At 41.2% G+C, this 22,831-nt stretch overlaps 1 protein-coding gene across 6 annotated transcripts in view; it reads right to left on the minus strand.

Annotated features, from left to right (window-relative positions):
• Window positions 1–2,704: 2,704 nt before the first annotated feature.
• Window positions 2,705–22,831, minus strand: part of sema5ba (sema domain, seven thrombospondin repeats (type 1 and type 1-like), transmembrane domain (TM) and short cytoplasmic domain, (semaphorin) 5Ba) — a 171,274-nt gene continuing 151,147 nt past the window's right edge. For 2 of the 6 annotated variants that reach the window (XM_044366136.1, XM_044366137.1), the window contains exons 18-25: window positions 22,571–22,783; window positions 17,545–17,715; window positions 15,881–15,904; window positions 15,365–15,439; window positions 14,711–14,848; window positions 10,935–10,979; window positions 8,080–8,285; window positions 2,705–5,424 (exon numbers count right to left, since the gene is read on the minus strand). In XM_044366136.1, coding sequence (XP_044222071.1) covers window positions 5,248–5,424; window positions 8,080–8,285; window positions 10,935–10,979; window positions 14,711–14,848; window positions 15,365–15,439; window positions 15,881–15,904; window positions 17,545–17,715; window positions 22,571–22,783 — 1,049 coding nt within the window. In that variant the 3' untranslated portion in view covers window positions 2,705–5,247. The remainder of the gene's footprint in view (window positions 5,425–8,079; window positions 8,286–10,934; window positions 10,980–14,710; window positions 14,849–15,364; window positions 15,440–15,880; window positions 15,905–17,544; window positions 17,716–22,570; window positions 22,784–22,831) is intronic. The other 4 variants (XM_044366139.1, XM_044366140.1, XM_044366138.1 and 1 more) reach the window with 4 other exon arrangements.

A 22,831-nucleotide genomic window follows, 5' to 3' on the forward strand; every position in this document is an offset into this window, starting at 1 on the left:
CAACTTGAGCTAATGCTTTCTAGAGATTGTGGCATTTCCCAAACTGAATAAATACCACACATCTAAATGTCTAGTTGACCAATCAGATTGCTTGGTCCAAACTACCTGTTATATGATTTAGGCTTGCAACAGTGGTAATGTAACTTCTGTAATTTTTCTCACTCTCTCTCACTCACTCTCTGACTCACTCACACACACACACTCCCTCTCTCTCTCTCTCGCGTGCGTACAAGACCTGCTAGAAGCAGCCACTTTGTTGTTAAAAGTGTTTTGTGGAGCCATGCATGGACCCATAACATGTTAAAAAAAACACATACACAAGTACTGTAGTTTTCCTGGAATGTAGCCTATCTATTGAAGTAGTTGGTGCCCAACCAATTTTTTACATATAAAAATGCCACTGGTTACAGGTATGGATTGGTATGTGACATGATGTAAACTGGAGAAGTTAACAGCTTTGTTTAAACAACCTTTAGTGATTCTGTTTCTAATTACGACAGGTATAGTCAAGAGATGTTTTTGGAGTGCTGTAGGTGATTGGGAGCACCAGGCCACAGGATGGAGCTGGTGAACGTAACAGTGGGGATCGTGGCAGTGGTGACATGGTGAAGTAGTTACTCAGCGGGAGACCGAAGTGGCCAGTAGTGGACATGTGGTAGTTGCAAGTCAGGACCCTGGAATGTTAAAAATGATATAAAACAAGTTGTCAGTTGAAATACATCCACCTAGGGTGCTGGGGTGGATGCCATCATTTCTATATAATGATGGACGAAGATTAAAATTATCCATAAAAAATGGATTGTGCATTGCACAGGCAGACTGAAGTCAGGTGTGATGGGCATGAGTCCTGTTGAAGCAACCGATGCCTCATTTAAAAGGAGGAATGGGGCCAGAAATAAAAATCCTTATGCCACAGTCTTTAAGAGAGTCAAGAAGCTTGATAAAATCTTGTTTTAAGATTTGAGATCTCTGCTCAGAGATGTTGTTGCAACCAACTTGGATTATAATGTTGCGTGCACTGGGATATTTGACAAGGAGGCTGGTGCATTTTTCCATCAGCCACCATAATGCCTGGAAAACAAAAACACTTGGTGGATTTTCTTCAGACTTTTCTCATGTTGAAATCCCTTTTGATAACCATGGCCAGACTGGGGGTTGATGATGAGGTTTGAGGTGATGGGGTTAAGGACGAGTCAACAGTAGTGGGGGTGGAGTTGCGTGAGTGGGCAGTGGTGGGACGGGACAGGAGCCAGAGAAGAGGACAAAGGTGCAGGAGTTAACTGTGGCTTGGAGTGATGAGTAGTGGAGCGAGAAGATTGTCCAGGTTCAGCTAAACACAGAGTCAGAGCCAGAATGATAAACAAGCAGAGAGGCTGACGTGTTGGTGTGAAGCCTTCCAGGGGGGTCATCAGACTCCAGAGACGAAGGGGAGATGTGGTGACTGGTGGGTGGGGGAAGTCCTGCTTGTCCAGGATGGAATATTTGTTGGTTAGCTGGAGGGCCTCAGGTGGATGGGGACAACAGGGGAGTTTCCCGCCATGTTTACCTTCATAGGCAGCAGTCCATGGCTCCCTCTGGCTAGGAGTGGAGTTAACCAAGGCCTTAGGCTTAGGTCCCAGCTGGGTCCATTGGTCTGCAGCCTGGGCAGCAGCAACATCCAGACATGGGACAGTCGAATCTAGTTCTCTGGCGGTTGTGGTGGTGACAGTGGGGCCCATGGTGATCAAAGAGTTGAGGATCTGTTCTTCATCTTTGAGCTGGCACAGGATGGATACTCTCCCTTCCAACTCAAGAGTTTTTCTGGGTCAGGCAGAGACAGCTGCTAGGAGAAGAGTTATGGCTAATAAAAGGAGTCGTTGGTGTAGTAAGCCGGCAGCGACACAGGGTTAGACTTACCCGCGAGGGCTCCACAATGGGAACTCACAGCGGAAAGTAGACTTACCAGCACAGGCCAAAAGACTGGGCCTTCTGCAATGGATCAGCTTCCAGTAAGCAGGTTTGATATCCATGGTTTCCTCCCCATTTGTGGTGTTGGTGGTGAAAACATTAAAACAGCAGAAATATCATCTGCTGTCCCTGTTCGCAAGTTAGCTCCTATGCTAAAAACAAGCTGGATTATGCTAGCAGCAAATCCACTAACATCTACTATCCTGACCGGGAGATTTAAAACTTAACATCCGAACATCTGATAACTAAAATCTTTTATTTTGTTAAAACATACAGTGAGGCCCAAATGTCTGAGACCACTTTCCCATGTAGGTAAAACAGAGCTTCTGATGGACAAGCACACTCTTACACATGCACATCATCATTGAATTGAAAGGCTCTTCCAAGAAATTTAAAAAGATGTGGGGCCCTTTCTTTACCTATGTAGAGTAGATTACTTTCCCAGTTATCCGTGAATAAGATTCTATTTTATCTTATTCATTTATTACTTTTATTTATTTTTCTGACCTGAAGGGTGAGGTTATTATGGTTACTATACTATATGAAATATTACCAAGCTGACTGACTGTGTTGTGTTTCCTTATAGTTGCTATGTATTGTATGCTGTTGTTTTTTCTGGTGCACTACTATGACATGACACTGTCACTCACGAGCACTTTAACATTATTGTTAATTTGTGCGTAAACAAAATGATAATAAAAAAAATCCCAAATCCAGCTCAAAATCCTAAAACTACCACATCAGACAGAGCCTAATGTTGTGTTGGCATCAAGGTTTATTATCCTTTATAATGTACAATATACAAAAATATAGGGTACCAAAAAATTCACAGTGTCTAAAAGGCAGTGATTACAGTCTACATGACAGGTCTAACCGTACACCTGGTAAGTTGCATAGAAGGGCACAGAGCCTCACATCGCAGGGGACAGAGCTCAAAAATGACCAATCATATATTGTATGACTGGGCCTGTAGAGGCTTAGATTAGATCAAAATATCATCTTCTGAATTGTGTATCTCCTTCTTATGTGACTATTTGAATGGTGTAGTCTATGTTTGGTGCTCTCTCTCTTTATCAGTGCTACACTGAGTTATTTTCAGTCTTGGTTCATGTGTCTCTAGAAATTTGATGTTTGAGCAGCTGGAAAGGTCATAAGCCACAGGAGGTCGGTCACATTGTGGAGCTCTGTCCCCAAACAAACCTCATGGTTGGTGTGTACTTAGCTGCTGCACTTTTTTTAAACAACTATAAGGCTTTTTTAAACAAACAGTGTTAGCTATACAATATACAGATACATTTACACGATCCTCTTCAGGGTCATTAAATGGGCCGCAGAAGGCTGTCGCTCCTATATACAGATAGAGCTCTCATATCGTGCATGTACAGTAGCTGAACTGAAAAGCATTGCTGGGTTAGCATTCATCGATCAGGCAATAATAATAAAATATAGCTGTGAAAATGCCCTTTATAAACCAAGCTTTGACTATAAATAGTGTCCGTTCCTCCTCCAGAGGAACCAGAGGTCAATGCTTTAACTTACAATGATTAACATCTCATACATGAAATATAGAAAAACCAGTAGAACAGCTGGAGTGTCAGTGACAGAATGTGGAAAAAAAATGCACATACGCCTTTACAGACCTCCTCATATATAGTCATATGTATGAAAGCATTTACATTGTACAAAATACAGTTACCCCCCTCGTTCAGTCTAGCATACAGCCGCACAGACATGTACATGTGTTTGCATGTACACACATCCATACACACATGCACACTTTTAAATCTTCACACAGGCAAACTTCTGAGCAAGCATAACTTTGTTTTTTTTTCTTTTCAAGAGGGGCCAGATTGATATTTTGTTACAGTCATTCTTTGTAAAAAAAAAAAAAAAAAAACACATCGACAATGTTTATCATTTTATCTTTGTGTTAACAACATTTCATGAACTGAAGATGGAATGGTTACCGAACTGCCGAAAAATCAAGAAAACAAAGGAATGTGTTCAATCAGTGAGGTGAAATTAGAGAAACAAGAATTAATCAGCTATATCTTATTTAACAAAATATTTCCTCCTATGCTACGGCTCGTCTGAGCATAAAACAAATATCATCTTTAAAAAAGAAACATAAAAAAAACAAGTGCCAGTCTACTAGCTTATTCTATCATCATAGAAAACCCAATCCAGTTGTTCAGCACACTGGCCATATTTGATATGACCACCGAGCTATTTAGCACTCAGTAGAATCGATGCATCCATTGGAGAATCAATTGGAGAATCAATCAATTCCATTTCAAAAGTCTTTATTGTTCTTGAAAAAAAACCCAAACAAAACAGAAGAAATAGAAAGAAAACGAATCTTGTCCATGCCCACTATTGCATACAGGCACCCAAGGCATTCCCAAAGCTTTATGTACAGTTCAGACCGCTTCCCACAATCCCCATTGCTCTGACTTTACCAGTTAATGTCTTTGACCACAAAAGGCGTATTACATCAGCAGGTTTAGAGAATATTTCTCTACAACTCAGGCTGATGTGTAGTGTTGTGACTTCTCCACACTGCCGACCAAAATCTTCATTGACTCTGATGTTCTTATCTTTTCCGTCACATGAAATATCAACAATGTGGGGCGTGCATCCCTCCTGAACAACGAAGCTGATATTGATCTGTAATTTATTTCATCATCAACTTCATTGAGTTTTCTCCTTTGTTGTTGTTCTCTCGCTCTTTGCCATTCGGCAAGGACATAACGATAAGCGCTGTTTGTTCTGAGTAACCGGGACTGAGAATGTGGTTTGTAATGGAGAGATGTAAAAGGGTGACCCACATCCAGAGAAATGTAACTTTTTAAAAATGTTCTGTTCATGTTCGTCTCTGGAATTGTTGATGTTCGACTCTACACCTGCACTGAAGTGTTCAGGTTGTAACAATCTGTCTAGAGTTTTCCACTGAATCCCCACATGATGCTCTGGGTTGACACTGCTATATCCAGTCAGGCCCTTACAATAACACACCCCCAGCTGGTTGCATAAGTCCCTAACAGCTCCAGGACACAGGCATTGTTGCAAAAGCCTCATCTCCTGATGGAAAGTTCCAGAAATGCTCTTGAAAACACAAACCCTACCATGTGGAAGATACCGTGGGTGCCAGGAGAGGGACAGTGGCGAACAGAGGAACATAGCCGAGCTCTGAGAAAACTCTTCAGTTCATATTGGTTCAGTTATGTCACCATGGCATTAGGGGAAGGGGGTCCATTTGGGGCAACGGCAAGGGGTTTGGAGAGCCGGTTGTGGGGCGTCTCAGCTGTTGTTGCTGTGGTTATATGTCCTGCATGGCGAAGGGGAAGAGTTGGGCTGGTAGTCATATTTGCCAAGCGCTGTTGGATAGTAGGTGGTGGTGTAGACGTTTGTCTGCTGAAGTGGAGTTGGATAGAAATTGGACCTTTCATCTGGCAGCAGGTTGTTCTTGTTCAGTGTCTGGAATGGCAGCAGAGAAAATTTGAAGAATTTAAATAAAAACCTTTCCACTGTTACAAAATCATCTATTTGCTTTTTAAATGTCTTATTGCTTAAGAATTTCAGAAAATCAACTTTGTGCTCACACACAATAGGCTACACATTTGACCAGCAAAGCCTCTCATGTGTCAATTTGTATTTTAAGAAAATAATAAACTTTTATGACTCAATTACTTGTCTTTTAATTCCATTTTTATGCTTTTATTCTTTCTTTCTTTTTGAGATACAGACACCCATTTCTAGAGAAAATCTGACAAGTTGATTTTAATTGGAAACGGCACCCTGGAAGATTTTTTTACTTGTTTTAAAAAAGTAAGGTTTTTAAAAGTCAATTATAGACAGAACTGACGTGATCAGACACATAATACCACATAAGCCACACACATAGTATCAGAGTAATTCTTTCCCGCAGGTGAATAAATTCCTCCACTAGCTTCGAGGTTATAGCTTGTGCACTATAAGTATATTCATAACCAAAGCAAACCAATTTAACAAATTTAATTTAGTTCATGTCAGGCATACTCAGTACACTAATATATGAGATGGCAGGAATTCACTGCAGCTCTCTTAAATAAAAACAAGTCTAAAACCCACATTTTATTCTAATGCAATTGCTGAGTCTCTGGTAAAAGCCGAACATAAGGTGAAACACTTTCCAGAGGAAGCATTAGACTAATGTAATCCATCTGAACAGCTCTGGGGACAGAGGCAGGAAGATAATCAGGTTAGAGTTGGTGAAATGCATGGTGAAACGCTGGGCATCATAAATTGGCCTGAAGGAGAGGGAACCTGCAGGATGAACAGTGCTGTAGCGGTACACAGTGACATCAGCTGCACATCCTGCAGGGTCGGGTCACTCCTTCTGGTCATTAAAGCTAATGAGTTCAGGCTCTCAGCCCCATGATGGCTGTCAGCACTGCGTCCACACAGTGACAACAGTAACAGCAAGGACAAGTGTCAGGAGGCTGACACCTTCAAAAATATAGAGATGGGTCATTGTTGTTCGTCAACACTGTTCCTGCTGTGCTTTGGTAGGACCTCAGACACTGTCAGGTAGACAGGAAAGGTTAAGGTGAATCCTGGCTAGCAGGGAAAAGGCTATAGACAGAAGCCATGCTTAGACCAAAATCAGTGCTGGGTTAAAAAATGCAGGTGATACATATGAGAAAATGAAATGTAATCCAAGAAGTCAGTTTAACACATTCATGAATCTTTATCACATGCTATAACACTGCAGAGTTTTTTTTTTTACAGTAAGACAGGGTGTTAGAAGACAGTGAAAATCTCCAACTTGATGATTACCCACCAGCATTTCATTGGCCAACACAGTACTTTAAGTGTTGCATTGTGTTGTGGCTAAAGTTGAGTTTTTGTTTTTGCCCCCACTGTACCAATCTCACTCTCTCATTGAATTAAATGAGGGTTTTTTGATGCAGTACCAGGTAGACTGTGCAGCAGCTGAGAAAGACAATCATTTTGATAAATATCTGTGGTTTCAGCAGCTAGCTGATGTGTGACATCGCATCCAGTTTTACAAAAAACACATTGGGATTCAAGATGCAACGACAGTGTTAGGCCTGATGGATTAGTGTCAACAGGAAATGTGATGCCATCTCCTGATTGGCAAGTTTACAGAGTGTCTGAAAGAGGTGTAAAAATATCAGTTTGTAATATCATTCAATAATCTGAGCAGCTGTGGGATCATTCAGAGAGGCAGCGGGGAGGGAGACCTGTCCAGAATTTTAAGGTAACATTTCTGAGCATATGAATATAACAGGATGGAATGAGTCACTGCACTGCCTTTCACATAAAGAATACAGTAATATTTAAGAGTTGCAAGTTCAATTTGGAAAAACACAGGTCAGGAAAATGGTTGGTTTCTGATTAGCAAATTTTAATTAACTTAAATTAGTGATCGGGATCTGCCCCAAAAAGCCTGATTGGAGCTTCCGTGCAGACAAAAAAAATGAGATGGTGGTGGCAAAGGTCTAACTCCACCCTTGTCTGAGGTCATAAAACGTTTTACGTTCATTTATCTACAGCTTTTTATCACAAGCATTCCTTAAAAGGACATTACTGAGACAGAAAAATCAATGATAATCTCCCAGAGTTGAACCAACCAACATTCAGTTAGAGAGCAAAACAATAAAACCTGCAAAGAATAAGTCACAAACTTGCAATGAAAGTCTGTGACCCTCTGATGAAAAAAAGTTTTTTGACTTGCTGTAAATGTGAATGCACAGTAGACTGATAACTGTGGGAGGTCAGGGGCTCTCTAATGCTTTAGAAAGCTAATGGGGCCCATTAATAAGGACTTGGTTTGTGGGCAGGTAGAAGAGGCTACAGAAAAGTCTATAGGTTCTGTATAAGAGCAAGGAGGAATGAAAATGAGCAGTAATTCATCTTCTGTGGTTAGCGCTCTATTGAGATAAATGCATGAATAAAGGTTCTAAATAAAACATGAATCACATTCATTGCCCTTGAATCTTCCAACATTTACATTGTGTGTGTTTGTGCATGTGAGTAACGCCGAGTAAATAGCACTTTTACTTCCACTTGTCTTAACTTGTAGAACATTTGAAGACGCAGGTACAAAGACCTTCAACGTTCACGTACCTTGAACTCCATGGGTGTGTATTTCTCGTTCTTTGGCGTGGTGTTACCCTTGTAGTTAAGGTGGTTCGGGGTGGTGGGGTGAATGACGGCCGACTCCTGCGAAGGCTTGTGGAAGCGTTGACAGTACACGTAGATCAGGAAGGACAGCAGCCCCGCCCCAAGGAAACAGGAAACACCAGTAGCAATCAGGTGGATGGAGGTGAATGCTGGGAAATGAAGATACATGGAGAGTTATTGAAGGCTCAGCATACAGTATTGGATCTTGTTTTTAAGAACTGTTTTCTCGCAACCCTGGTTTAATGTATATGCGAATTTTACATGATGCTCATTCTGAATTACAGCGGTGCAAGAGTCGCTGGTGGTCTAGAGGTAAAGATGCATACCATAAAACCATAAAACAACATCAGGCTTTGCTTCCAATTTTCAACCTGGTTTGAAGGTGAGAAAAGAAGGCTTATTTTTTCTATTGATTTAACACACAGCATGAGCTAACTGATGATTAGTACTTTGCACATCTGACTGATTATTGAGGGGACGATTTCTTAACTTAAATCTCTTAGTATAACATTAAGTACACTAAGTATAGCGTTAGTTCAGACAGAGCACTGAAATCACTCTTGAATGGTATCAACGGCTTCATTCATGTTTCACAATGGCTGGCTTCCTCACCAGCTGTTTGGCCAATATAACCTGCATTTCTCACTGCTAGTTTGTTGCTGCAGCTCCCTCCACCTCCCCACCCTCCTCCCTATGTGGTAGGATTTTGGCATTGTTAATTGAACTAGGATTTAATGTTCAAGTATGTGTTTGTTCTCCCAACAGAACTGTCATTTCTTCTCAAATTCTTTGTGAACTCCTTCAAAGAGCTGAGCCTTTTCTGCCAAATATGACTGTATACCCTTTTGCTAGGAATGGTCAATTTGTTGACCCGTCTGACTGGGCTGAGCTCATGAAATGTAGTCTGGCTGTGTGAGGCTGCTATGAAAGCTTGTTAAATTAAAACATACCTTTTTCCTTTCTGTGATGGACTAGAGCATTAAATTACAGAAGCTATTTCAGAAAGAAAAAAAAATGCTACGCTTTACAGGTCTAACAATTTCTGTATGATTTAAAGGGAAAATTCACCACTGTGAATATGATGATTGTGTTAGAAATATGCAATTATTTTTGTAATTTGTGTCCTATGACTAGAGAAAACTGAGAAAAAGGCTGTAGATTCCCCATGATGCTCTTAAGGGGGAAACCCACAACCAGAATGCATTGCACGTGTCCTGTCCAATCAGACTGACTGACTCTGATGTTGTGTTTATGGGCAGCAGAATGGCTGTTTAGTAAAGACTGAGCAGCATTATATCACTTTACTGAGGCTTATTTTCTTTTACAAAATGTTTTTCCTCATCAAGTCTGGATATATCGTATCTGTGTGCCACGGCCATAAAGCAAACGGCACACTGGAGTCAGTTATGTCGATCATTGCAAACTTACTGAGAGCTGCACGGCTGCACATAAGAGCTGCCAATGGACAGTCAAAACAACTCAGAGTCCAGCCGACTCCTTTTGAGCTTGTTTTGGGAAGCTGTCGTGGATGAGGGGGTGAAAAACTGCAACCAAACACTGTTTCTTTTACCTGTTTTTGATGATGAGGTGCCAGACCGGATTGTGCTCAGACTGGATGCAGCCGCATAAGTAAACGTACAGGTAACTTAACACAGTCGCTGTTCACTATAATATTCTGTCAGAAAATGGTTTACCAAAGCACCACAAAGTTTGTTGAAGCGCAGAGTTCTCAGTGTGTCTCCATTCTCTCTGACAATCCTCACCAGTCGATGCTGCAAAGCTACTCTGGCTGCAGCACCTGTCCTTCAGCTGCGCCTATAACGTAGCTCTGGTGGTCGCTTTCTCCTCCACATTCTGTTTTGTCTGATTCCACTTTGCAATATTTGGCCTCATATCATGAAATTAGTTTTTTTTTTGTTTTATTTTAGTATTTAGCAGTATGATATTGTAGTGACTTTTTTTATGTATTGCTAGCGTAACATGGTTGACGAGATGGGAGTGTTTTGGGATACCAACCTTTGTCCTTGAAGGCACCACTACAGTAAATAAGGAACATAGTTTGTAGTCTAAGGCAGATCTCCAAAAATTAGTTGGATTATGTGTTTTGCGTCACTCGACGGACAAATGAGTGGGGAGCTCTGGGTGCAGGCAACATGGAAGGAAGTTAAACATCGTTCATTTGCATATACAACCCAGGCTGTAATGATACAATACTGGTTGAAAATCAGCAAAATTTCCCTTTAAATCTTCTGTGTCTTTTTGTCAGCAATTATCTGAGCAATTTGGTCTCTCTCTTGTTTTGATTGCCTTTTCAGAGACAGGAATATACACTTGGGTTTCTATTTTCAGTCTTATACTCTATCAGTATTTTTTTCTGTTGAAAACTGTAGATATACGTAAAATGATGATTGTGACATTATTTCATTTTTATTTACCATTTTTCTTCTGCCACTGCCACAAATTCTGTTTTTTTTATTCAAGACATCTGATATTTCAATCATCTCTAGTGCTGCTGTGAGTCAGCCATTTCTCAACACAAAGTGGTTTTGAATGTCTTTCTCTTTGCAATAAAACAGTAGTTTGTTCCAGGTACATCACAGTGTACATAATGTTTTTTCCTCCTTTGACTCATTGGCTGTTAGGGTATAGTACAGACAAACATCCACATGAAAATGTACATATAATGCATGAAAACATACATCATGGACAGACATCTGTGGGAACATACAGGGGCAAAAAAAAACAAACTCTAAACATGCGCGCAGAGACAAAGTGAAGGCTGCTGTTAATCCACTTACCTCCACAGTGCTGGTCCTTATCAAAGCCAGATGCAGGGAGAATGACTGCAGAGAGGAGAGGAACACAGGGTCAGACGCACACATGCATGCACACACACGTACACACAGACACGCACACGCATACTCTCCCTTGAGCAAAGAGCCTTCAGAACACAACAACCACCAACTGTAACATCAGGGGAGTTGACACATGCAGAAACAAAAACAGTGAATGAGAAATTGAAATGTCATTTAAATGTTGTGCAACTGGTCCATGGAGACTTTTTTTTGCATCAGTGAATTCCAAAACTTGCTAGAGAGAAAAATGGACTTCAGATTGAGCCTCTCCAGTTGCGGTTAGGAACACTTGACAGGAGGACAATAATTTACAGCTACAACACGTCCTGCCCCCCACAAATCTGAGAGAGAAAGAGGAAGGGAGCAGGAAGGGTTGATGTGTGTGTGAGCACTTTTAATTGCAGTGCCACATCTCCTGATTAATTTTTTGGCCTAATTTTTCAGTTTCCTCACAGTCGCCTCCCCTCTACAAGTGACCTTAACAAATCCATCCATCGCCTCATTGAAATTTGCAATAAAATTAGATGTGATTTGGTGTTGTGACAACCCATTAATATTAATCGTCTTCGTCTGGATTCATTAGGGATTCTGAGCGTGGAGAGGCTGATGCTGGCAGGCCATGAAAAATCATTTCAGGAGAAACTTTCTTAGATCGTCATCAACATAACGAGGTACACTGAGGCCATCAGGGCAAATCGCTTACTTGTTGGATTCACATGGACTTAATTATGGTTTATTAACCGAGGCATATGCATTTAGCGCTACACCGTTGGTGTGTGTGGACATGTTTGTGAATGAGGATGATGAGGAGGATGATTGTGATGAAGCTGAATGGCTACAGTATTGAGTACACATTTGACAAGGACAGATGAGCTGTGTCCCAGAGTCACAAGCTGCCACTTTCGAATGATGCTGCTTATGAAGATTAAAGGACTAGAGGTGGGCTGAACCTGAACCTGACCTCACAGAGACTAAAAGCTAAGTGTTTTTGGACAAACCTTGTCAAAACTTAAATGGATGACAAAGCAGAAAAAAGTTAATGGTCAATCAATAAATTAATTAGTTGATTGCAGAGCTGGACAATAATTCATTACTGTCATTCATTAACTTTCAGAGGAATCACATCATGATGACGATCTTTTCATCTCTTTTCATCTTGTCAGTCTACATATTTCTGCCCAATTTAATGATTCAGAGCATATGGAGGACAAAAAAATGACATAAGCATAAATAAATAAATTATACATTTTGGTAATGAAAAAGGACATAATTAATGTCTTGAATATATTTCTACATTTCCATACATCAACTTTTATTTAGGATATTTCTGTATTTCTACATTTATTTATTTCTGTATCTCTGTGTCAGTATGTTAATTGAGTGGGTGGTCCTTGTCACCACAGGATCTGAGTCAACCAGGGATGTGAGTCATGCATGCACAAGCGGGTCTGCCATCTTGGACAACTAGGTACAGCAACACCACTTGGACAAATCACATACACCCACCCAACTCAATTACGCCCCGTCACTGTATGTCCACTAAAAGTGCTTGTTTTTGCCACAGACAGTACAAACATAAATACACAATATACAATATTATATATTGTACTGTACATACATCACAGTAATTATTTGTGCACATTAAACAGTCTGATGGCAGCTGGCAGGAAGGTCCAGCAGCGTTCAGTCCTGCACTTTGGTGAGATCAGCCTGGAGGTGCCGAACCACCTCCAGGGCATGAAGTGGGTGTGTGGGATTGTTCATTACTGAGTTCAGCTTTGAGAGCATTCTCATCTCTGCCACCTGCTGAATTGTATCCAGTTCAGTCCCAACGATGGAGCTTGCCTTCCTGATCAGTTTGTCAATTCTGTTCCTGTCTGCTGTGCGAGCATAATCCTCACAGTTGCACCAGAGACGTCCAGATGTTCATGGGCCCTCTGGGTTATGCAGACGAGGGTATCATCCACATCAATGTTAGGCTGGTATGCAAACTGTAGAGGATCCATGTACATACTCAACCTGGGCCTGATGTAGGAGAGAACCAGTCTCTCCAGGGTCTTCGTGATATGCGAGGTGAGGGCTACAGGCCTGTAGTCAGTGGAGTCAGTGAGGTGTCTCTTTTTGGGAGCAGGGACCAAGCAGGATGTTTTCCACAGTGTGGGGATCCTCTGTAGTTGCAGGCTCAGGTTGAATAAGTGTGTGAGAATTCCACACAGCCGTTTGGAAGCAGGTCTTCAGCAGTCTGGGATGACTCCCATCATGCCCAGCTGGTTGTCCCTGCTTTAGTTTGTCTAGTTCCCTCCTGACCTGAGATGAGTGGAGTGTTGTAGGTGAGGTTATAGGCGAGATGGTGGAGGGAGGAGTATGAGCCACAGGCCACAGGTAAGGTGGGGTGGAGCTGTCAAATCTGTTAAAAAACAGATTCAGGTCATCAGCCAGGTCCTGATCTCCTTCAAGCAGTGATCCTCCCTTCTGCTCCAGACCGGTGGTCTTCCTCATGCCAGTCCAGACCTGCTTCACTCCATTCTGCTGCAGTTGTTGTTCCAGTTTATGCCTATAGGCTTGTTTCCCCTCAATCTTCACCTACAGTTCCCTTTGTTGAGCATTTGCTTTTTCCCTTTCTCCTTCCCTGAAAGAGCCTTTTCTTCTGGTTCAACAGGGCTTTCAGGTTGCTGCTAACCCAAGCTTTATTGTTAGAGAAACACTGAATTTCTCTGCTGGGTATGTTATTATCAACACAGACACTGATGTGATGCAAGTCCTTCAATATCCTCTCCATATGACTCACAAAAAAAATATATTTTGTGTTCCATGGGATGGATATCAATATTACCCATATAATTCAGCTTCTGATCATTCTTGGTAAGTTCCACATCCACAAATCAAAATGGTCTGGCTCCAAACCCTGCTTTCATCAGTTTATTGTTGAATTCAAGCAGAAATGTGAAGAACAAAAGAGCTACAAAGACTCATTATTTTAAAGGAGATATATTTATTTGAACTCTGTTATAACTCTCGGTATACCTCTTTGTTGTAAATAAGGAAAGTTTTGAAAAAAAACAACTCAACTCTTGCAAGATTTTTCACTTGGCTAGTCTGTTGCTTCAGACAGAGCTTTAAGGGCCACGGTCAAGACAAGGCAGCAGTGGTAGAGCCAAAACTACCACTGCTCTGTAACCAATCGGGCTTTAGACTGAGGTTAGGACCGCCCACCTCATTAACATACGGTCACAGAAATAAAGAAATAAAAAAATGAAGAAATGTAGAAATAGAGAAATAAATAAATAAATGTAAATATACAGCAATGAATAAATAAATGTAGAAATACAGAAATAAATAAATGTTGAAATACATAAATAAATGTAGAGATGCAGAAATAAATAAACTGATGAATAAATGTTGAAATACAGAAATAAATAAATAAGTGCAGAAAATCCATAAATAAATATATGAATAAATGTAGAAATACAGAAATAGTCTAAATTAAAAGATTTTTATGGACACGCAGAAAAGAAATGCAAGACATTAATTTAATTATGTCCTTTTTCATTACCAAAATCTATTTATTTTTTATTCATTTATGTGTTTAATCATTTATTTGTGCATTTATTTATTTAGTTAAGCTTATGTCATGTTTTTGCTCCAACGGATGACCTTTTCAACCTGTAATGATGAGTATAAAGGAGACTTTACAACTATCTAAGAGCTGATTAACTCACCAGGTATTTCATTGCAGTCTCTGCGCTGAGTGCTGTTCCCCATACAGGGGGTGCTGCCCTGAGCTCCACACACCCGACTCCTCATCTGCATGCCTGAATCATCACAGGCTGACCACAGTGACCAGGCCATCCAGCCACCTAAACACAGAAAAAAAGACAATCAATACAAACCCCAGACAACCACAAGACCAGATCAAACTCAGACGGCCTGGAAACCAGTGCGCCCACCCAAGCTGTCACCACCCGCGGCCTACAAACCTTACAGGCCAGCCAAACAGCCCAAACACACCAAAAAGTGTTTGTGATGTAAACAGGATTGGAAGAGTAAACCCATGGAGAGTTTGTTTAGTGCATAGCGGAGATGTTTGTCTCCTAAGCCAAGCTTTAGTGCCGTTTCCCCACAGCAAGTGACCGAGCAGTAAACAAAGGCTCCTACCCAAGAGGAAAGAAAATTCCCAACTCTCTGCCCCTCCCTTTGAACCGTGCACTTGCTGCACTCTTTCACCCTGTATTCAAAAGCACCGACGTGGAGGCAGCGCAGGCTACTGCAATGAAAGGCTGATGAAAAGACCGGGTTTGTTATTCAGGGTGCTCTCAAGTGTGCAGTTTTGGCAGAGAGGGTTTGAGTAGAGGCAGAGGACAGACCTCTTTTACCTTTCCTATCATTGTGCTGCTCACCGACAGGCTGCTTAGTCTCCGTCATCTGCTCCCTTCTTGCTGCACAACCATCTAGACACACACAACACATCGGCCACCTCAAACATGTTTAATAATCGTGCGTCACTACAGCCTGCTTTAATTGCTTCATTTATTCTCATTTATTTTTGTCACCCGGACGACCTGCGTGATTGCAATGTTGAGTCAGAAGGAACGGCATCAGGCCTGAGGCTCCTCGTTAGTATTCTGTTCTGACAGTCCTTCCTGTCCTCCATTACTGGTAGTGACTTTAATCAAATGACCTGCGACAGGGGCATCAAATATCTCTATGACTGACAGGCAGCGTGCCTCTAATTACGCATGCAGAGAGGGCGGCGGCACCACAAAGACCCCGATAGATGACCAATCTGCTACCTGTCAATAAATGAACAGACTAGGAGATGGACTGGGGCCAGAGATGTTAGTAGGGCCTTACGGGATGTGTTAGTCCACGTCAAACAAGAAACCATTTACCTGATAAAGGAGGTTGATTAGAATCTGAGAAAAGGAAGAAAAATAGACAGGAAGCCATTTACCTTTCTTTGTCTGTAATTACAAGGGAGGCTGGCTGTGAGCACTACTCTCCCCGTGAAGGACAGATGGGCTAATTCAAAATAAAAAGCAACTGAGGAAATCGACAGTTAAGGGGTAACAGCAATTACATTTGAGCAGAAATCATCTGCAATACAAGACGCCACGAGTGTACACAAACTTTGAAAGACACACGCTGTACATGCACACCACAGACAATGAATATTTGTACAGGTCATTCTTGTTTTCCACTAAAATGAATCAAGAAGAGATTATAAATCACATTGTGGCACCAAAATGGAAAAAGCTGTTTGATATTAAACCGTGACTCAAGTCAGAGTCAGACTGAAACCTTATTATGAGTTCTGATGCTGGAACCTTTTTTTCTCCTGGATTAGCACGCAGATCTCATAAATATTTCAGTGTCCTTGTGGGAGCAGAATGGGAATGGGGCGTGGGGGGGGGGGGGGGTGACACGGAGGGCGTTGTTATACATCGCACATCTCATCATCACATGGTGTGAGATTTTGGGGGGAGGTGAGGCCATCCTCCAAATGAGAAAAGAAAAATCTAACACCAGTAAAACACCCAGTTTTACTCTCACCCAACTTTGTCATGAGCAACTTGTGTTTTACGTTACTTCTTGTTTGTCTTTTTGTGTCATAGTCTTTTTCTATCATTTCACTTTTTTATCTCATATTATGGTCCTGTTATTAAATGATCAGTCCATGCAAACAACTAAAAACATTTTTATAGCATTATTCTTGTGGTGTCTTGACATGCTGATAGTTTTGGATTCATTTGTATAGCTTTTAAGATTGTCTGGTGCTCACAGTGCGGAAAAATCACATTACATTTTTTTTTCAGAAAAAAATGTCCTAGTTACTCTTGATAATCCACCAAACACTCAACAGTTCTCTTGAAGTTTGCTTTCTTCTGAAGAAATAGTCCCCATGAAAACTCTATAAATTTTACATAAAGTCATATGTCTGGAACAAGGCCATTAAAATGCATTGGCATAAATAAAAGTTAACCCTAACCCTAACCCAGTTCTTTCCTTTGCAAACTTTGAGAAAGATGTCTTGCAGTGTTATTACTATGTGGCTGAAGTCATCTTTGAATGTTATCTGGTTTTGCACTAATGAAAAAAAACTTTTGTAATTGTTCTGTTAACGGATCAATATACAGACCAACACTTGATACTGTGTTATATGTTTTTTTTCATATCGATATCAAACATGCACTCTAAATACAACAAACCTTCAGACGCATTATGTAAGATTTCCATAAAATCATTACAACAACGCAATATGATCTCTGTATAAACTTTCCAGAGAGGTTGCCATGGCACTCTGAGCTCCGGCAACACAGCGGGAATTGACATGGTGGGAGGACGGGTTGTTTTCACAGCATGACTCTGTTTATCTTTTCATATATCTAAGACCTGGTTTATTCATTAGGAAAAGATGAAAGAAGCAATTTAGCGAAGGAGATGACACAGAAAAGACACGGTGTGGGAGACGACTGCCAGCCTTGAGACGTGAGGAAAGGACCCCGAGCAGTGGGGGCATGAGTCATATTTGACTCTTTTTAAAGTGTGACCTTACCATCACAAGTGTGTGTGTTGCACAGGGCCTCTTCAGTGTGTAGTCCTATACAGATATCTCCTCCATTGGTGGGTGCGGGGCTGTTACAGGAGCGTGTGCGTTGGTAGTGACCGCCGCCGCAACCCACCGAGCACTGAGACCAGGACGACCAGCAGGACCACGCTCCTTTCACTGTAACAAATACACACACACACACACACACACACACACATTACATACTGCCTTTGCTGATATGATAAGACGCACACTAATCCAAACTATCTTGACTCCCGGTCAAGACTTCTTTTTAGAGGCATACTCTTTATCAGGACAAACATTTTCTCTGGATTGACTTCGGCTCAGTTTGAATACCACAATCAGAACCACAAGCATCTAATCAGGAAGCCAAGAAGCGTCAACAGCACAAACTTTCTGAAAGATATTATTCATTAGACCTTCTTAAGAAACAAACTTCTTCCTTTATTTAGTCTGTCGGATAAAGCTTCTTTAAATATTGTGAAAAGCGCTCCATAAATAAAATAGGTTTCACAGCTCACCAATGTTATATAATGTAAACATCCAACAATACAAACATCTGGTTGAGCCATTTTTATTTCCTTTTGCGTAATGTGTAAATGGATTCCTGATTTATTGTTGCATTTCACATTCTTTCTGTCCATTCTACGTTATTCCTTTGTTTTTTATTAATGCAATGTTTCAAGAGCTGTTGACTTGAGACTTTGAATCAAGTCAGACTTAATTCACAGAGTAAGGTCTTGAGACTTGACTCTGAATTTACTGCTATGACTTGTTTAAAACTTGACTCCCTAAAGACTTACATTTACATTTAGTTATTTGGCAGACACTTTTATTCAAAGTGACTTACAAGCAAGGTGAGACAATCAAGTGTTAGACGACAGTGACTGAGAGAGAAGTGTGGTACAAATTCCCAAGTAGCTGACCAGCCACAAGTGCAATCAGAAAGAGTGCGGACATGCAGCATTATGGGTAACTCAGTGTAGGAGGGTGCCATTGGTCGCCTTGAAGGCAAGTTTCAAAGCTTTGAACATGATGCAAGCCGCCACCAGGAGCCAGTGGAGAGAGATGAAAAGAGGTGTGACACGAGCTCATTTAGGTTGCTTGAACGCCAGACGCACTGCTGCATTCTGAATCCTCTGCAGAGGTTTAACAGTGCATGCTGGTAGTCCAACCAGGAGCAAGTTGCAGTAGTCCAAGTCATGAGATAACCAGCGCTCGGATTACGAGTTGTGCTACATGCTCAGACAGGTGTGGCCGAATCCTTCTGATCTGAGACATGTCCCCCCCTCCTTTCAAAATCTCGTTTGTGTCGCCCCCCCTTACAAAAAGTTTTTATTATTATTTTTTTAACTGCAAAAATCGTGCTAAATACACAAATGTTAAGCCAGCAGTCAGATTCTTGCTGAGGATGTGAGTTGAACTGCTGATTGTAAGGCTCTCCAAGAAATTGCCACAGATGATAGTAAATTCTGGCGTCTGTGAATGCGGACGTGTTCCACGCATGCACACTTGAAAAATTGCTCAATGATTGAGCAAGTGGCAGTTCATAAAAATGAAACGCCAACAGCAACAGTTAAATTTAATGTGTTTCTTTGGAGAGGAGATGAAAAGAAAGAAAGGAAATGTGAGTAGGTTGATTAGAAGGCTATTCAGTAAATTAGCCAAGGATAATCATATTTTCTGTCTAGACTTGCTGATGTTAGGCTAACGTTGACTGAGCCAACACTGATACACTCTTGCTAGGCAATGTTGTTACTATTACTGACATTCACTGGAGAGTGAAATAGTCACCTTTTCCTGGGGGAGGACCCGAGACCTTTGGGCTGAGGCCTAAAGGACATGAGACTTTGAAAAGGAACGATAAAAAACTTTCAAAGACTTGAGACTTGACTTTGACTTGCTCCAAACCCCAGCCTTGCCAGCTCTTTTTGTATTTGTTGTCTCCAGGGCATAGCAGGGATGTATAAAATCAGTTTTAACCCTGACACTGAATGTATTTATCTGTTGCACCACCTGGGCACCTTTATGCATTTTTAAATATTCAGACTGAATATTTATCACAAGGCTACGTCTCTCAGCTTAACATACAGCAGGGCTCAGCTGGTGGAGCTGGCCTCAGGTACACTAACAAGCACAATGGTGAAAAATAATGCAATCGTACAAACAATAAACACATTCTGTTAGTTCAATCAGAAACAACATTTTCTTTGTCTTCTCAAGCTTTTTCTTTTGAGATGGAGTTTAATATTTTTCAAATTATACACAATTTCCATTTGTCTTTTGTCTTACTGTTGCACACACTGGATACATGGAGGATGTCATATGATTTTCCTTCTTTCTATGTTCTCCTGTGTAAATGACAGTTGGGGTTTGACTCTGTTCCAGATCATATCTTACTTTGCCTTTGCTGTGTCCTGTCTTATTCTTGCATTGATTCAGTCTTCCCATGGGCACCGTTAATATTTCATCTGATCTAATCAGAACAGTGTGACTGACTAATTGACTGGCTGGTTGACTGGCTGACGCTCCTCTGACTGACGGAGGGAAGCGGCGTTGCCAGGTAACGTCACAGTGCTGCAGAAAACTCCATTAGCTGAGTGGATTAGTGTGACACTGAGAGTGATGCAGGCTGTGACCACTTACCTCTGACTAACTGGCTGTTTACCTGACTGACTGGCTTAGTGTCCAACTCACTGAATTACTGAACGACTCACTGACTACCTGACTGACATACTGTGTTTATGACTCTCTTACTGTCTGCCTGTTCTTCAGTGCGGCTGAGTTGCTGTGCTCACTTGTGTTTAGAAATAAGAAGTCAAAAATGGGAAAAGTGCCATTCTTGATCTCCATGTGTTTGTTTGCCTGCTCGCAAACACTAGAAACTTTCATTTGAAGTGGATGAAGCAAATTTATTGCTAAAGCTGCAGACTTAAGTTATTCTGGAGTCACTTGAAACTCGACTTTTGTGAGACTTTGACTTTAATTGAATGACCTGTAACTGACTTGTGACTTGACTTTGACTTATCTCAACTGACTTGAGACTTAACTTGGCCTTGACTTGGACTACTTGATACTCAACTTGGACTTATAAACAGTTCTAAGTGAAACCGAATGCTTTTCACACCTGAAGACTAACAACTGACTAGCAGTTTGCCTGTGATGACTTTGGACTTGAGTTGAGACTGACTTTGTCAATACTTAAGACCTGGTCTCAACTGTCTTTAGGGGTGACTTGGACTAAAGACTTAAAATCAGCTGTGTGTGTGCCAGTGATCGATCTGAAGGCACATTACGTTGAATTAATGATTCTTTTAAAAGCTTACAATCTTGTAAAAGTAATATTTGCTGACTGTTGTCTGTAGGAAGGAGGGGCAGCCATGTAAATCTGACATCATGCCAGGAACACAAACCTAACCTAGAGGGCTGTTATTTAGGTCAGAAGTAAGAGTTCTTATGATGAAAGTCATAATTGAACTCAGGCTGACTGTGACTTACTGACAAACTCAATGACCGCCTGCCTCTGTCTCTCTCTCTCTCACACACACACACACACACACACACACACACATACACATACACATATGCTTCCTCCACACACACACTAACACTATTCATTTCAATCTCCACAGCAATCTATATTGCCTCCATCCTTCTCCTAATCTCATCATCAATTACTATTTCACACTCATTCTCTCTTTTGTCAGTGGCCTTGTCCTTCTCACCTGCGTGTCTACCTGGGGCAGGCGCTGTGAGACCGGCTGTACACGTGACACTCATGGGGAAAGGCTTGTGGGAAGTAACCAAGGTTGCCTCGCCTCGGCTCACTTGGGTGTCTCAGTTGCTAAACTAACTGCTAGGGACTTCATGTGGATTTTAACAATAGCATTTGAAATGCATTACAGGAACTTGATCAGCTTTGGACTAACCAATCATAAATCATTAATTCATAAGGAACTGGTCATGAATACTTAAAGTGAGCTCTTAAGAGGATATCAGACCTTGTTGCAATGCCAACCATTGTGTGTGTGTGTGTGTGTGTGTGTGTGTGTGTGTGTGTGTGTGTGTGTGTGTGTGTGTGTGTGTGTGTGTGTGTGTGTGTCCTCTGTGAGGTTTAATAAGTATAGCATGTCAGTGCAGCAGTCCATGGTCAGCAGAGTTGTAGGTCAGCTGATTATGGTTTGATGAGGAGTTTGAAAGAGATAACTTCATTTGTCCAAGGGCTCTTTCTGCACTGCTGCAGCTGCTGGTAACCATTAGCTAATGAAGCTAATGATCCACTCAGCAGTATTTTACTACTACTACTGACCCCCCTCTCTCTCTCTCTCTCTCTCTCTAGATATATATATATATATATATATATCTGTCTCAGTGTGCATATATTTTCTTTTTTAACCAGTAATAAACTCAGTGAGTTAGAAAAAGGCCAATAACTGAATGATGTGCATTCTGTGTTTGCGACTTCCTGCAAATTGTATCAGAAACAATGTTGGAAAGACTAAAACGGTGGCGTGAAGTGTTTGTATGAAGTTATTTTCCATCAGATTCAAACACACCCGCAGCCTGAACCATACAGGTAAAGATCATTGTTGGTTTTTTGTACATATTATTATTATTATTATGATGTTATTATGATTACAAAAATGAGCAGGAAAATGTCAATATTACTGATATTTTCTGTCCCCACTCCAAAATTTTCCACTGTAAATTCGGGTAAATAAAATTGTTCATCACAATTTACAGTAAATGAGGCCATCTTGCAGCAAACACAGTTGAGAAAATACTTCCTATTATACAAATGAAAGAGGAAAATGCAATGTCAATTAAGGTCATTAGAAGAACAATAAACGGTTAAACTAGGGGGTTTACTGTCTAAATGGTATTTCTATAATAGAATTTTCATTTGTATTATTGAATTTGTTTGTTATTTAATTCTGACCCGTTTTATTAAACAACTGTACACATGGATGCAGTCAGTCAGGAGAAGATGGTTCTTGTGTGTCCTACTCACCAGGACAGGCCTGCACGTTACAATCCTGGTATTCGACAGGTGAACCACGACAGACGACTGGGGCGCTCTTCCCCTCTGGTCCTGCGCAGCTCCGCCGACGGGTGCGGTAACCTTTGGCGCAACTCTGAGAGCAGCTCGACCAGGTCTCCCATGATGACCAGCCAGCGCCCGACACTCTCACCACCGGCGTCTTCAGGAGCTCCTCAACGAGGGCTACAGAGACACGACAGAGTGGATAAAAAAAAAATCCACATCAGATCA

This window comes from Thunnus albacares, chromosome 11 (genome assembly GCF_914725855.1).
Source record: "Thunnus albacares chromosome 11, fThuAlb1.1, whole genome shotgun sequence".
NCBI classification, from domain to species: Eukaryota; Metazoa; Chordata; class Actinopteri; order Scombriformes; family Scombridae; genus Thunnus; species Thunnus albacares.